Source organism: Cajanus cajan, chromosome 4 (assembly GCF_000230855.2).
Source record: "Cajanus cajan strain Asha chromosome 4, NIPB_CcT2T_4, whole genome shotgun sequence".
NCBI classification, from domain to species: domain Eukaryota; kingdom Viridiplantae; phylum Streptophyta; class Magnoliopsida; order Fabales; family Fabaceae; genus Cajanus; species Cajanus cajan.
In genome coordinates, this window is record NC_138520.1 from 74,185,881 (window position 1) to 74,202,861 (window position 16,981).

Sequence of the window (16,981 nt, forward strand, 5' to 3'; positions counted from 1 at the left end):
TGAATAGCCACTAGATTCCAAACTCGCTTTCACTTTTCACTTGCAAACGAAGACACTTTCTGAGGGTATTTGTCTCAATTAAGTGTCTCTTTCTGAATACTAAAAGTCCAAAAGTGTGGATTTCTATAATATTTAACCAACCGTCCAACATTAGATCAAACCACTCACTCACGTCAATTACTTTCAGGCCTTATTATGCAAACTTGAACCCAACTTTACCGACACAAGCCACAAAGCAATTAAAACCAGTGTTCAAAATGTTCGTGTTACAACCTCCATTAACTAACAATTTTATCCACTTAAACAAACTTTCCGTCACATTGAGTAGTGTTTAGCACGAGCACTTCAATCTACACATAACCTCATAATTATTATATCGACACAGAATAAAACAAACATTGAATTAATTAATAATATATATAGATCATATAGATATTCTGCATCAAATATATGCATCATCTCTTACAACTTTGACTTCCAACTTCCAACTAAAGTACATAACTAGTAATAAATTTAACAAGTGCTACATTTTGGCCATCCATAAAAAGAGGCACATACATATATATGTAGCTTGTACAAGCACTTAAAAATTATTGGAAAAAAAAACAACTAGTTATATCAAATGCCCTACCTGCCATATGGAAAGGTACAGCCTCAAACTGCACTCTCACACTCATCAGGCTCTTTCAGCACACCCTAGAATGAAGTACACTCTCTCTTAAAACACTCTTTGAATAAAAAAAAATGTTCATAACACTCACTTATTTATTGATTAAGTAGGCTCCTAATGATTCCAGCCTCAGCACTATCTGCATCAATTGTGGTCAACAACTGAGCCAGACGCTCACTCAGGTCATTCACCTCTCTGTGCAAGCTTCTGATGTAGTTGCAGGTCTCTTGTAGGACCTTGGACGCTGAAACCTGCATTGGAAAAAAGTCAGTAACGATTACCTACGAGTCACTTTCTGCAACTATTACACATGCCTTACTTTGCATGGAACTGGTGGCGTTGAATTAGCAGAAATAAGCATATAGAGTCCAACACATGGTATGTGACCCAATTATTGTGAGTATGTATATGTACTCCAACGACGATATTTAGGTGTAGTAATCTATTTCAGTCCACACCGAAAGATTCGCTTCATGCATGAGTTGGTCAAAATAACCACTTGACTACTTTCTTTATTTTTAAGGTCTTGTTTCTATTCGGGGGTTCTGCATTACTTATATATATGTGTCCATACTTCCTGACTTTCTATTAGCGTTTTTTTTTTGTTTTTTAATAAAATGAGAGAATAAGGATAATTAATTTATAACGTAGCACTACTTCAAATGTAAACTGGAATTGGTGAATATTGTGCAATTACAGTATATCAGTATCAGTAAAATGTGTATACTCGTCATTGTTATATATAATGTTATCTTTAACTTTGTAAATATACATTTATATATTTATACAGTCAATGCAAACGTTTAAAGTCTTTTGCATCTGTATAGATTTTGGAATTGTTTGGAACTTGGTCCTCAATATACGGGTCAAATTCTGACTATCCCCGGACTTCGCGTTTAATTTATTATAATACAATCGACATGTTCTACACGAGCCATGCCACTATGATCGGTAGCATAATCCTACTCTATCACTTCACATGTACAACAACAAAGAAGCAAGTTGTTTCTGTGTTTGTATAACAGAGATCTATATATCTTTATATCAGCATGCGTGAAGTTGAAACTATATGTTTTATGCTTGCCATATAGCTTCAGCCTAGTTTTTTCTGATGTGATTTTTTACTTTTGCGGAGAAGTTAGTAATTTTAGCTTCCACGTCATCCCCAACTTCACTATTTATTTCCCAACCAATTTTCAAACAATACAAAACTGACATGCAGTTATTATTATTTTTCAATCAGAACTAAAGATTTATCTGGGTAAAAAAATTCATTAAATATCAATAAATATTACCGAGTTAAAACATCAAATCGAGTTGAAAAATAGTCCCGACAATACATAAAATAGTATTGTAATTTTTGTCCTTATAGATATCCATAATTATGATAAGGCCGGAGATTGAATTTTGAAATATTGTACCTTGTCAGATCTCCTACTGCGAATCTCAGGAACGAGTTGACGCAATTTGGAAACAAGCTCGATGATTTGGTCATCGGAGATCCTTGTAGACCCTGAGTGTTGCCTGGATCTTCGGCTAGACATGTCCCTAGCTAGCTAGAGCTTGGTGTACTTGTCTATATATGTATATATTTTCTCAAAGTGCGGGCTAAGGTAGCCTAGTGCTGCTATTATGACAGGTATATATGTGTATGATAAGTTGTATTAGTAATATATATAGAAGAAGAAGGAAGCAAAAGAGGAAAGAAAGAAAGAATTAAAGGGTTTGGGTTGGGAAGTAGCAAATAAAACACATGGTGTTAGTGGATGAAGGGGGGAGGGAATATATAGGGGAGTAGGAGGAAGAAGGGAAGAGTGTTGGATACGAGGCAGGTATGGAGAGAGTGATAAGGGAGAGATATAATTAAGGTAAGGGAAAGGACCACGAGGACAGGAGAGAGATAGAGAGAGTACAATAACGTAGACAGCTATGTTGGATGTCAAGAAAACATTGATTTGCCCATTTGCATCGGGAAAGCAATGGAGTACTACCATACTAGGCTTACTGGTTAGTCTTTGAAATTTAGATAAGAGAATTTGTTAATTAAATTAACACTCCTTATCAATTGTCACATCCTTAAACTCTCACTATTTTCTCCTCTAACTTTTACGCATTAATCCTTAATTTCTCTTATTTTAAACTTTGGTTGGTTAAGCTTTGTGTTTACATTTACTTTATATAAATTAATTTAGATTAAAACATCAGTTTGATGGCGAAATCATGAATTAGATTAGCAATCTCGAGATATAATTGAATAGAGAAAATTGTAACAAAGACTACGACAAGAGAGGATTCTAATAGTGATTACTTGTAAGGATTTTGACACTTAGTGAATGTAAAACATGAAGATTATATTCATATATTAAAATGTTGAGCTTAACTTAAATAATAAGATGATTGATTAGTTAATTAATCGAATTTGTACAAGTGCAATTTGTGTAGCATAAGTTGAAATATATGTGTCAAATATTGTGTTAGAGTGGACTTACAACTTAAATCTAGGTAAAGTCATATGTGAAGATCAACCTTTCTCGATATTAATATGTTGATATGATTTAGAGTTTAGGGTTCTAGTGGTGATTACTTGTAAGGACTCTAACACTTCGGTAAATGTAAAATATGAAGATTAGATTCATATCAATACTTTTATAACAATTATAAAAATATAATTATAATAAAAAATAATTTTTAATAATAAATATAGTGTCACTATAAGATATAAGATGTATGTTATTATAAGATAATTTTTTTTTAAAAAATAGACGACAAATAACCATCTCTTTTGAATATTTGACCAGGATTTAGTCGTATAATCATGTATATGAAAAAATATTTATAAGAATAAAACAAATGCATATCTTTTGTACAAATATCAATATTTTGAAAGATTAGTGCTTAACCTTTTACGCAAAAATATTCCAAATTTAAACATACAGTTATTTGTGGCATTATCTAATAATTTCAATTAAAATTTTATCTCAATAATTAATGTTAACCTTTAATACAATTTATCAGAATATCTATGTTTACGTTTAATATAAACTTTTATCTAGCTACATAGATTATAAAACTAAAAATTTAATGCTAATTATATATATATATATATATATGTATATTAATTATAGATAATCATAGTATAACTACGAAATATTTATGACTAGAAATAATAGTGATTAATCTTTGTTAGAATAGTAATTACATACAAGTGTATTTTTCTTCCAACATTATTTATTTGATATTCTATATAAAAGATTTGAATCGTGTACAATAACAAATATATTTAAAGAACTACATCTAAATTTGTTCTTAAATTTATATTTAATTTAAAATTTTATTTTATAATAACCTCTTATATTTATTATTATTTTTTCGTGTTTCTTTAATTTCTTTAATCAACTCAGGTTCAATAACAAATCTGGGCTCTACTCTGCTGGTAATTTTGAAAATTTTATTGAACAAATTAAAACCTAGCTACACCCATCTTTGAAAAGGACAAAATAACCTGTTCAATTAGTGCATTCTCTTCCCTGACTTCTTAATATAATAAACACTTGACATTTAAAAACAATTTATCAATAAAAACTAATAATGTTACTCTTTTAGAAAAGCAAGCATGTCGTTTTTTTTAGCAAAACATAAGGAGACTTGAATTCTTTCTAATCAATTGGAGTATCCAACAAGAGAAGAAAAGAGACATGGAACAAGGAAAATTCACTCATGATGGTATAATTGTAAAAGAAAATCTTAAAACATTTCAGAGAACGTACGAGTAGTTTTAATTTCAATTATTAGCATTCCAACTTGAAAAACAAAATATGTATGGACCCTAAAAAAAACTTGAAAAACAACAAGCTGGAACTATAACGACAGTTCGAGCACATCCTAGTAATTTATATTCCACTTTTTTTAAAAAAATAAAAATAAAAACAGTGTATATTTTCCCCCGGCTAGCTAGCAATGGCATTTATACACATGTTAAGATTGAAAATTGTTGATTTGAGGTATTTGGAAGTTTTGTAAATATAGAGAGAGAACGTAGGTTTCACTTCCGTGCGTGCCCCCAAATTGGGGTTGAATCTCAAGTGTGATTATAAGGGTGTGTTTGCTTTTAAGTAAACAAAGTGGACCTTCATGTATATGTCTCTATAAGCAGGATCATGTGATTATGGAAAACTGAGGCTCCTCATTCAGGGGCTAGCAGCTAGCTATATCAAAATTTCTCCGCAAATCACAGAATTTCATGTGATTGTACTTGAAAACACTGCTGCCCACAACATTCAGGGATTTACTAACTTCAATATTTCATTCATTCGACCATGTTTACCTTATTATCAATAATAAATTAATTTATAATTTAATTCAACCTTACAAATTTTGTTTTAAAACAGACATTGTTTCTCATTTATATACATTAATTTAATTAATTACTAGTCATAAGAGATTTTTAAGACATTTCTCACGTTAAGGATAAGACATCTAAATCTTATAAAATTGGATTATTGGACATATTGAATGTGAATGATATATTGGAGCTTAGTTTAACTTTAGAAGATCAACTTATATGATAAAAATTGTTTCTCACTTATATACATTAATTTAATCGTATCACTACTCAAAGTATGATCTCCAACATTTACTTGCATAATACTATCAATTCGATTAGAATAGAGTATTGCTATATCATCTTACATTTCCTCCTACAATTATCATATTACCTTATTGTACCGTCCCGGTCAGAATCCGATCCAACCCATCTACATGGGTGCACTCGGTTAGAATCCGACCTGTCTGCTCTGCAGGAGTAACTCGGCCAAAATCCGATCTAACTCTCCCACATAGATACTGTTCCGATATCAGGGATAAAATCCCATATTTAATGACAAGATATTCTCCAAATATTAACGGTTAAGGAAATCCCTTGATCCTCGGGGCCCAAGTAGCCCATGAACGACGTACCATAAAACCCAAAACCCTAGAGTTGAGAGGGCAGATTACACTTTTCGAATGCTCTGGCTTTGCGGCTTGATCTAGGAAAAACCCTAGCGCATCCCGTGACCGGAACATTTTGGCGCCCACCGTGGGGCTACGGTAAAACTCTTCCTACGCCCCAAGTCACAAGAAAAAACCTACACTCTACTATGGCGAGAGGCGGCACATCCAACCACGACCCACAACACCCTACCATGGAGGAGATGATGGCGTTGATCAATGACTTGAGAGAGGAGAGCGACCCTGAGAGAGAGAAGGAGAGGAAGTTTCCCGCACAAAAACAGAGTGGGTACTGTGTTTTAATCGGTGTGAAGTCGTTCACCGTTGGATCGCGCTGATTTTTGGACTGTAGGTTCCAGAAGTGTGGTTCTTCATTCTGACCGTTCGGATTATTAACCGGAGGCCTGGTTTGGGAGAAAACAGCTTCGTATCAGTAGGTGAAAGTGTTCTAGCACAAAACAGGACTGGTACTGTGTTTTAATCGGTGTGAAATCGTTCACCGTTGGATCGCGCTGATTTTTGGACTGTAGGTTCCAGAAGTGTGGTTATTCATTCTGACCGTTCGGATTATTAACCGGAGGCCTGGTTTGGGAGAAAACAGCTTCGTATCGGTAGGTGAAAGTGTTCTAGCGCAAAACAGGACTGGTACTGTGTTTTAATCGTTGTGAAGTCGTTCACCGTTGGATCGCGCTGATTTTTGGACTGTAGGTTCCAGAAGTGTGGTTCTTCATTCTGACCGTTCGGATTATTAACCGGAGGCCTGGTTTGGGAGAAAAAAACTTCGTATCAGTAGGTGAAAGTGTTCTAGCGCAAAACAGGACTGGTACTGTGTTTTAATCGGTGTGAAGTCGTTCACCGTTGGATCGGGCTGATTTTTGGACTATAGGTTCGGGAGGTGAGGTTCTTCATTCTGACCGTTCGGATCGTCAATCTAAGGTCCGGTTTGTCAAAGAACAGCTTCGTATCAGCAGTTGGAACCGTTTGAGGGAAACAGGATCCTAGTCAACATCTAATGGACTTTCGTGCCCAGATGTTAATTCGTGGAGGAAGCATGGGAGTCTGCTGCGAGGGTTTTATGCTACAAAGGTTTTTTAACGAGGTAACATCAAATAATAAAAATCATTATTTTCAAATTATTTTCAAATTGATTCTGACTTGTAGGCAAACTCGTGATTGTCGACAAAAGTCCGGCTGGGCGAGTATAAATAACTCGAAGAACTCGTGATTGTCGGCAACAGTCCGGCTGGGCGAGTATAAATAACTCGTTTTGTGAAAAAACTCGACCTTGATCGGTTAGATTCCGACTTGGCGAGTACTCGTGATTGTCGGCAACAGTCCGGCTGGGCGAATATAAATAACTCGTTTTGTGAAAAAACTCGACCTTGATCGGTTAGATTCCGACGTGGCGAGTACTCGTGATTGTCGGCAACAGTCCGGCTGGGCGAGTATAAATAACTCGTTTTGTGAAAAAACTCGACCTTGATCGGTTAGATTCCGACTTGGCGAGTACTCGTGATTGTCGGCAACAGTCCGGCTGGGCGAGTATAAATAACTCGTTTTGTGAAAAAACTCGACCTTGATCGGTTAGATTCCGACTTGGCGAGTACTCGTGATTGTCGGCAACAGTCCGGCTGGGCGAGTATAAATAACTCGTTTTGTGAAAAAACTCGACCTTGATCGGTTAGATTCCGACTTGGCGAGTATAAATAACCCAGAACGAGTAGTTCAAATGAATCAGTGACAACAACGAATCAGGGCTTAATTGTAGGTTCAAATTACCACGACTACGACTCAAAGTTTCTATAACACGAACTGCTTTAGACGTACTCCTAATTTGAAAATACTGATCGACCACCGATTGCAAATCATCTCAATCCACAGGCGGAGACTCGCAATTCGCTTCAGTTTCCACAAGATCAAGCTAAACATCAATCTTGGCCCCCTCACATGATTAGGGTGGTATATCGGAACTGGTAGTTCAATCAATACATTTAGAGTGATTCTCACAAGATGATTCTCATATCTTTCCTACTTCAGAGGTACCACAAGTTCCTTACTTAGTTCAGTTTCTGATGTTACCAGTCGGTATTTTAACGACTAGATATGGTCGGTATTCGGGCGATTAGTTATTTTTCAACTGTTGTAAAACTTGGTGAAAAATTTGGAGTCACTAGTTGGTATTTGAACGACTAGATATGGTCGGTATTTGGACGACTAGTGATTTTCACCTGTGTTTTAAATTTAAGTAAATTTTTGGAGTCACTAGTCGGTATTTGAACGACTAGATATGGTCGGTATTTGGACGACTAGTGATTTTCACCTGTGTTTTAAATTTAAGTAAATTTTTGGAGTTACTAGACGGTATTGGGACGACTAGACGGACTAGATATGGTCGGTATTTGGACGACTAGTGATTTTCACCTGTGCTTTAAATTTAAGTAAATTTTTGGCGTTACTAGTCGGTATTGGGACAATTAAGTGCATTGCCACATTCGCATGATCAAATGGGAAGTACAGGAAAGTAGTTAATGCAACAAGACATATGAGCAATGAAAAAGAAGCTAATTCTTGAAATATCGACAGGAAATTCATCATTGGGAAATTTCCCTTGTTCGCTATGTAAACCGGTTTTTGGCCGACTTTGAGGTCCCTTCTTTAATCGGTAATTGGCCGAGTGGTTCTCCTCAAATTAATTTTAACTTGGAAAAATTTTCCTTTCTTTTGAATCGGTATTTGGTCGAGTGGTTTTCTTCAAATTAAGTTTCACTTGGAAAACTTTTCCTTCTTTAGTCGGTATTTGGACGACTATATATTTTCATATGCACTCTATATTTAATTAAATTTTTGGCGCTACTAGTCGGTATTTGGACGACTAGATATTTTCATATTCTTGTTAGATAAATAAATCTTTGGTGTTACCTAATCGGTATTTGAACGACTAGAAGATTTCATATTTGGTACTTGGACGACTAAATGTTTTCAAAAAGTGCTCCAAACTTGGTTAAAATTTTTGGTGTTATTAGTCGGGAGAGTTAGATCGGATTTTGGGCGACTTGTTCTCAACTCGGTCGGAATCCGCTTTGACTCTACTTATTTCTGATATGGTTCGTAAGAGCCAAGCCAGAAGCCCTCTCGCCTTATAGACTCAAGGCTGGAAGGCAAGTGTACCGTCTAGGTAAAAATCCGACTAGTGTACCGTTTAGGTAAAAATTCGACTTGACCTTCTGCTCGGCTAATACCTGACTAGGTTACCAAGCTACAAGCCTTTTCGCCTTATAGGCTCAAGGCTGGAAGGCAAGTGTACCGTCCCGGTCAGAATCCGATCCAACCCATCTACATGGGTGCACTCGGTTAGAATCCGACTTGTCTGCTCTGCAGGAGTAACTCGGCCAAAATCCGATCTAACTCTCCCACATAGATACTGTTCCGATATCAGGGATAAAATCCCATCTTTAATGACAAGATATTCTCCAAATATTAACGGTTAAGGAAATCCCTTGATCCTCGGGGCCCAAGTAGCCCATGAACGACGTACCATAAAACCCAAAACCCTAGAGTTGAGAGGGCAGATTACACTTTTCGAATGCTCTGGCTTTGCGGCTTGATCTAGGAAAAACCCTAGCGCATCCCGTGACCGGAACACTTATAAAGAAAATATTAAGTGAAAATATATCATTTAATACTTATCATAAAAACAAATTATGGAAGAACTTTATTCATTAAAAACTTTTAGGCTTCAATTCACGTTTTATCCATTTAATTTCTCATTATGCCATTTCAATCTATCAAGTAATTTGAGTAATTTTAACTTTTGATATAATTTAATAGCACATTTGATAGCTACTTTGCTGTCAATTTTTAATAAATTTTGTTGATAATAATGTGACACTAACATGCTAATATAACACTACTAAAATTTCACTTATTATATGCGATTTTTTTTGCAAATTTTTCATAAAAATTTGCAGGAAACATTGTTCTTACAAATTTTTCTGTGAAATTTTATCTACACGTAATACCTTCGTAGATAATATGTTTTTGCAAATTTTAAAATTCGAAAGAAAATTTTTTGCAAAAAAAGTTCACAGGAAAGTTTCCTGCAAAAAAATAATTTCTCAGGGAAATTTCTTGCAAAAAATAATTCACGGGAAATTTTCCTACGAATTTTTACACAATAAATTCTGCAGGAATATTTCTTACAAAAAAAATTAAAAAAATTACTATAAATTCTATCAATAATTCTTCAACTTTTAAATGCTCACAATGAATTCATCCGAAATATTTGTTTTCACGCCTCCAACATGTGATACATAATCTTTTAAATTATAAGATTTGTAGATTATAAGTCTAACACTCAACCATACAAATCAACTTGTAAGGTAAGTGTTGTCCCAACTTATATATCTTTAATTCTTTTATTTTCAATCGATTTGAGACTTGAAGTTTTTTTAAAATATTAAACTTATAAATTTAAATTTTTTTTTATTTTTTCTTTGGATTAAAATTAACAGGAAAATCCGCAAGAAAAGTTACCTGCAAAATTTTTCTACCATTTAGTAAACATTACTTGCGAATTTATTTTTATAAGAAAATATGCAAAAAAATAAAATAAAATTCTTACAATATTTTCTGCAAATTTTTATCATGAAATTTTTTTCTATGATCATTAAAATTGTAGTAAAATTTACAAAAATTTCTTGTAAATTATTTTTCATAAAAAATTTTATAAAAAATATTTGTAAATTATTTTTCGCAAATAAATTTGTAAAAAAAATTGTGAAATTATTAATTTATTATTATAAGAAAATTTGCAAAAAAAATTTATAAATATCTTTTTTAGAAAAATTTGCAGGAAAATAAGACTTTTATAATAGTGTAATGAATATGTAACCGTTAAAAATTTGTTAGTCGAAAGCTTGGTTAACTGAATAGATAGAGAAGGTTGAAGTCTATTTGTCCATATTGGCAGTAAAAGATATGATACGTATACATCATAGGCAAAGAATTGGCGAGATGATATGATATTCAAAATTTAGTCAGTATATTAAAATTGGTCTAAAGAGGGGGGCAAGAAATAAGGGATCATGTTTTCGGTGAAAAGGGCACATAATAAAAAACTTTATGATCTATGAGCATTTCCTAAAAAATAGGATCAGGGAGTATGTAGCCAAGCCAATTAATGACTTAATTTGGTCTGAATAAGGATGTTAGATAGTTTATTCCTAGAGATGGTTAACAAATGGATCGGGTGATTTTTAAGTTGAATTATAATAAATTGAATAAAAATAATTTTTGAATCTATTTTAATTTGTTAAAAAAATTATTTAAAAATTTAATTCATCTAATTCATTTAATATAAAAAAATTCAATTCATTTATTAGCAATTTTTTAATGGATGCGTATCTAATCTATCCATGAAAATATGTTTTAAAAATTAAATTATTTTTTTGTAAAAATATTTTAAAATAATATTATGTTATTAAATTATCATATGATTTTTAAAAATTCAAAAAAAATTAATGTTAAAATAATATTTTTTTTAAATCTTTATCCAATACACTCATTTTACCGTAATCTAAATTTTTTTGAAAAATAGTGGATGAATCACTATCTATCCATAAATTAAATGGATGAATTAAATCAAATTTATTATTATTATATTATATTTATATAATAGATAGATGTTAGATAAATAAATTATTTTGTCATTCTTATTTATTTCAATATAGTATACACAACCAATAATATAAACCCCTTAACGGATATCAAATTTAGCATCTCACAGATTGCATATCCTTTGGTAGGGATCTTTTTCATCAACCAACCAATGCAAACATAATCTTTTGTAGTTTATCTTTATCTTGCGGAATTTATATATTTTTAAATTTAAATTCTCATTATCTTTATCTTTTCAAGTCAATTATCCATATTTTAATTAAGATTATAGATTATTTATCAATCAAGTGCTCTCTGAAGTAACTTAAGCACCCATATTTAGTTGAGAGATAAATTTCCCCTCTTGAAATTTAAATCACTTGATCTAAACATAAACTTTTGGAATTGTGTTTGTCAAACACTTAGTCAAAATTTTACCTTTGCTTCTACTGCAACAAGGGTCACAATGAGATGACAAATAAAACAAAATGTATAAACATGGGAGTCACTACCATAGATATTAAGAAAAACTATAGAAAAATCTTAAAAAAGGTCTTGAACTAAAAGTAGTGATTAGGAGTCGATTACGTGTTTAAAAAGTATAAAAATTAAACACCCTATAACGTTTGTCTTAAAATACTAACCTCTAATTAATATTACTTTGAAATTGTTTATCTTATACCCCTAAAAGGAAAATAATATATTATTTAATTTTCATCTTATTTGTTTATTTAATTATTTATTTTAAAAAGAGTTTTATGATTATGTATATTTACTTAAATTTTTTAGGAAAAAAAAGAATTAATATTATTTTTAATCTTTAAAATCAACAAGGATAATTCTTTACTCCTATGTATCCTTAAGTGTAATGAGAAAATTTGACTTGCATAATTCTTTTGGTAGAAAATCATTTTGTGGATTGAAGATATTTAATTTAGAGTTTTTAATAAAAAATATTATTTTTTATTCTTATTATATTCTATAATTTTTATTTTATAAAAATAATTAACTTTAGAAATCTAGAGTCAACATCTGCAACGATAAGCAACCTAATAGATACGAAGTGTCTTAAGACAAATTTTTGTAATAGCCAAGTAGACCTGAGGCTCAACATGACAATTATAGCTAAATCTATGTTATTATTATTATTATTTTAAAATTTTATTACTTTAAGTTTCAATTAATTAACTCAAAAATCTAGAGACTGTAACTAAAACGATAGACGATTAACAAATACAAAGTGCCTCTAGATAGTCTTTCGTAATAACGTAAGCAGATCTGATACCCAACACGACAATTACTAAATCTACGATATTATTATTATTATTATATTTTGTTATAATTAATTAATTTAAGTTTCTAAAGGCAACAATATCCGCAACAAGCAACCTAACAAATAAAGTGTCTCTAGCTAGACAAATTTTTATAACAGACAGACTCGGGACTCAACATGACAGTTACTAAATGTAAATAATTATTTCATTAAGAATAGTGCTTATGTAAAGCACACTAAATAAGCTACTTCTGGTCACAGCTTTGAATCAACACTGTATTGTGTGATAACATGGCATGCAATAATTGGTGAACACCAATGCTAATTAAATAGAATATAAAGAGTGTTAGTTACTATTTTGGACTGAAATGATGGTTCGTTACGAATTTAATGGCCTTCATTAGTACTAATATGGTTGTATAAAAAACACGGTCTGAATCCTTAATTCTTAATTGATATGCAATTAGGGTATCCTATGAGGAACAAAAGGGAGAGAAGTGAAAGTGGTTATGCCAAATAGAGTGCAAAGTAGCATTAAAGGGAAATGATTTGACGGGTTTGAGAAGAAGAAAATGTGTGTGGCAATTAATCTTTCTTCGTTGGTGTTTGATCCTTGTTAGGGACACAAGAGCGTGAGAGGCAAAGGCATTCGCCAGAGGTCATCACATGCCATTTTCCTTGTGCACACGACATGCCACGTGGCATGTCTTGGACCCCACTGTCCCATGAAAGGTAGCAGAGATTGAGAATCCCATGGCTTTTATGGAGCATCATCACGTGCACCTACACAAACTGCTGGGTCCTATTCCATTCTAGTTCTTCTATTTCATTTCCTGCTTTACCTACTGTACGCAAACTTAGCATTTTTGCTAACAAGCAAATATACACTGTTTTTACAATTAAATAGACATGTCATGTAATAAAGGATTGCGGGCCGTTCCAAATTTGAAACGGGCCGTTCTGATCACTCCTGAACTTCTATAAATAGGGGTTGTGGGCAGTTGAGGAGAATGAGAGGTTTTAGAAAGAAGTTTTAGAGAGAAAGACTCTGGGTCTGTGAGTTATTTTCTCTCTTTAATTTCTCTGTATGATTCTTCTTCTTCTCTAGACCACTAATGTCTTCTCTTTTCTCTTGAGTTTCATACTAGAAAACTTATTTCTGGAGGATCGAAGTTCAAGAGTCAAGCTTGGAGGATATTTCTTCTTCTTTTTCTTCTTCTCAGATTCTTGGCTTTTTAGAGCCAATCTTTAGGTGAGGGAAGCTAGAATGTAGATTGTTTAATTTCAGGAGAGTTATGGAAGCTTTATGCATGGTGTTCTTTTGTTGAAATAATTGAGTTGTTGGGTGCTTAAGTTGATTTATGTTGTTTATATTGTGTAAGTTGACATGATAGATGAATTTTTAATATGTTGTATATTGCTGAAGTTGTTTATAAAGTTGTTAAGTTGCATTAAGTTGATGTTGTAATGATGACTATAGTTGTTTAATTAAGTTGTTTGTATGTTGTTAAAATTATTAAAGTTGCATAGTTGTATAATTAAATAAGAAGTTGTCAAGTTGATATATAATGTCTATTATTGTTAAGATACTTATTACTGTAAAGCTGTGATGATGAGTTATTGATCACTAAGACTAGGGGGGATGTTTTCGAAGTTGCTCATCTCATTGTGTGGATTGAGATAATTGTGGTGCTCTGAGAGCCCAATTTGTTGAAAAACCCTCCTTGGAAAGTTGTCCCTTGGAGTGGACGTTGTGTTGTTCTCCTCTAGGACTTAGTTGATCCCGTGTGTGGGCAAGGTCGAGGCACATGTGTACAAAGTGACCACGGCATAGGGGCTAGGCCGAGCTATACCGATTACAAGCGGCCAGATATTTATTGTTGTAAAGTTGTTATTGTAACACCCCAATTTCTTTAAAAGGATATTTTTATTAGTAATGACATTTCTGTAATTACTGAGGACATTTTCATAATTTTATAAAGGTATTAGGGGCATTTGAGTAACTCGGAACGGGCTGTTCCGAAAGTGGAACGGGCCATTCTAAGCATTAAAAATAAGCTAAAATTTTAGGTTGGGAACGGGCCCAGAACGGGCCGTTCCAACAAGGAGAACGGGCCGTTCCGTAGGGAGAACGGGCCATTTTGCTGAGTTTGAGAACGAGCCGTTCTGGTTTTGGAACGGGCCGTTCTGCTTTTTGGGAACGGGCCGTTCCGATTTTGGAACGGGCCGTTCCAGTTGAGAAATTTGCACAAATTCGAACGATCCGGAACGGGCCGTTCTGAATTCAATACGGGTCGTTCCGGGTACACCAGTTTGCCTATAAATAGGAGGCTGAGGGGTGAAAAATTATATACTAAGTGAGAAGGTGAAATCTTAGAGAGAGAAAGAGGAGAGAGAGAGAGAGAGAAAGAGAAAGAAAGAAAGAAAGAAAGAGAGGGAAGAAAGAGAGAATCCAGAGGAGGAGGCCCTGCCCAAGTTCCAGCTCCTGCTTATCCAGGTAAGGGGGGGGAGTGAGAACCTCGTTCAGGGGTGTGGGGATAATTGTTAGATAGTTGTTTGTCGGATTGGCCCCCAATCCCTTGCCGTTGTTCTGTCTGATTTTCTATTTACTCTATTTTGTTCTTTGTTGAAGATGTCGTTGTTCTGTTTGATTTTCTATTTACTTTACTTTGTTCTTTGTTGAAGGTGCCGTTGTTCTGTTTGATTTTCTATTTACTTTACTTTGTTCTTTGTTGAAGGTGTCGTTGTTCTGTTTAATTTTCTATTTACTCTACTTTGTTTTTGTTAAAGGTGTCGTTGTTCTGTCCGATTTTCTATTTATTCTACTTTGTTCTTTGTTGAAAGTAATAAATGAATATGAAATTAATGTTAATAATAAATGAGGTTTAATATGAACAAGAATGCTCTCTGGATCTCTGTGAATTCCTGTGCGGACCTTATGAGGAGTATTTATGACATGACCATGTGAAATATGGACAAATGACATGAGACCTAAGAATGGACTATTGAGACAAACTATGATTATGATACTATGACAAATAATGACATGATGTACTAAATGAAATTATGTAATAAGTTAAATGTTGAGTTAATGAGATTATAAATGTATGACATGCATCATATGCATATATATATTACTCCAGGTGTGCCGCTGAGGCCGCATACCCACGACTAACAAGGTGTACTTTATGGTCACCCACGATGTAACATGCTAACAAGGTGTACCTTATGGTCACCCACGACTAACAAGGTGTACCTTAGGGTCACCAGTGATGTAACCAGGTGTACCTTAGGGTCACCAACGATGAATTGTGAATCTTCCGTATGGCGCCACATGCATGCATTTATGAGTTGAGTCCATGACATCATAAGCATGATAAATGAGTATATATATGTGATATTGACTATTTATGTGTATTGTTTACATGTGGCTTATATATGTTGTGTGTGTGTGTGTGCTATCTAGCAGTTATTTCTGCACCTAAAACTGAGTGAGATGTTTCTCACTCCCTTGTTGTTTTTGTATATGTTTTAAATTGTGTTGCAGATGGTCAGCATCATGGGGATGTTGGTGATGAGGCTTAAGGCTTTAGTGGGGCATGCTCTGATAGGATGTGACATCGGGCATAGCCAGGCTTGTTTTTTTTTAGGGATATTATTGTTTTAAAAGCTTTAATTTTCTCTTCTTATGTAATTTTGAACGTTCTTGAGAAAAGACCAAAATGTACATCTTTGTTATATTTATTTATTATATGATTTGGGAGTATAAATTAATCTCTAACTAGGAGGCACTGCCACCTTTACTGGAGTTAATTTATATTTCCTTTATTATTATTTGTATATATATGATTTCTTATTTTTCACTAAATTGTATTGAAAATCTTAACTTCTTTTCTTTTATAATTTCTACACTGGAGTTATGATTTATGAGTTATGAATGTGAATCTTCTACCTTGTGATATTTGAAATATTTGTCAACTATGAAAGATTTTATTTACCCAAAAAGAAGAAAAGAAATATTTTATTGTTACATTTGTTGTATATTAATAATGGGGTAGAGGGTGTCACAGTTATGGTGTCTATTGTTGTAAAGTTGAAAAGTTGGGGACATATGGTGAAGATATATGTCCTATGTTGAGATACATAGTTCTAAGGAGATAAGTTGAAAGTTATTTTAAAGTTGAATCCCTTAGTACTGTATGGCTGACATGGAAGTAGTCGATCCATGTCATATGGTTGAATGACCAATTTGAGTAAGGTATCTAGTTAGAGATGTAGTCTTTGACTAGGTACTGGAGGGTGCGTGGTACTTGGAGGACAATGGGTGGGCTAACTCCATATGTGGATTGGTGATGCTAGCCAAGGTCGTGGTAGGCTCATACTCAAACCCTTCT

The 16,981-nt window shown here is 33.5% G+C and overlaps 1 protein-coding gene across 1 annotated transcript; it reads right to left on the reverse strand.

Annotated features, from left to right (window-relative positions):
* Window positions 1-389: 389 nt before the first annotated feature.
* LOC109803740 (transcription factor PRE6) lies at window positions 390-2,608 on the reverse strand. Its single transcript, XM_020365423.3, has 2 exons — window positions 2,092-2,608; window positions 390-921 (listed from the first exon to the last, which is right to left on the reverse strand). The coding sequence occupies exons 1-2, from the start codon at window positions 2,212-2,214 to the stop codon at window positions 766-768; spliced, it is 279 nt and encodes a 92-aa protein (XP_020221012.1). The 5' UTR covers window positions 2,215-2,608; the 3' UTR covers window positions 390-765.
* Window positions 2,609-16,981: the final 14,373 nt, after the last annotated feature.

Excerpts from the sequence above, each read along its gene's own strand:
- LOC109803740 (XM_020365423.3), bottom strand. The coding sequence starts at position 2,214 with ATGTCTAGCCGAAGATCCAGGCAACACTCAGGGTCTACAAGGATCTCC. Across the intron at positions 922-2,091 it reads GCAGTAGGAGATCTGACAAG|GTTTCAGCGTCCAAGGTCCT; the intron begins GTACAATATTTC and ends TTTCCAATGCAG.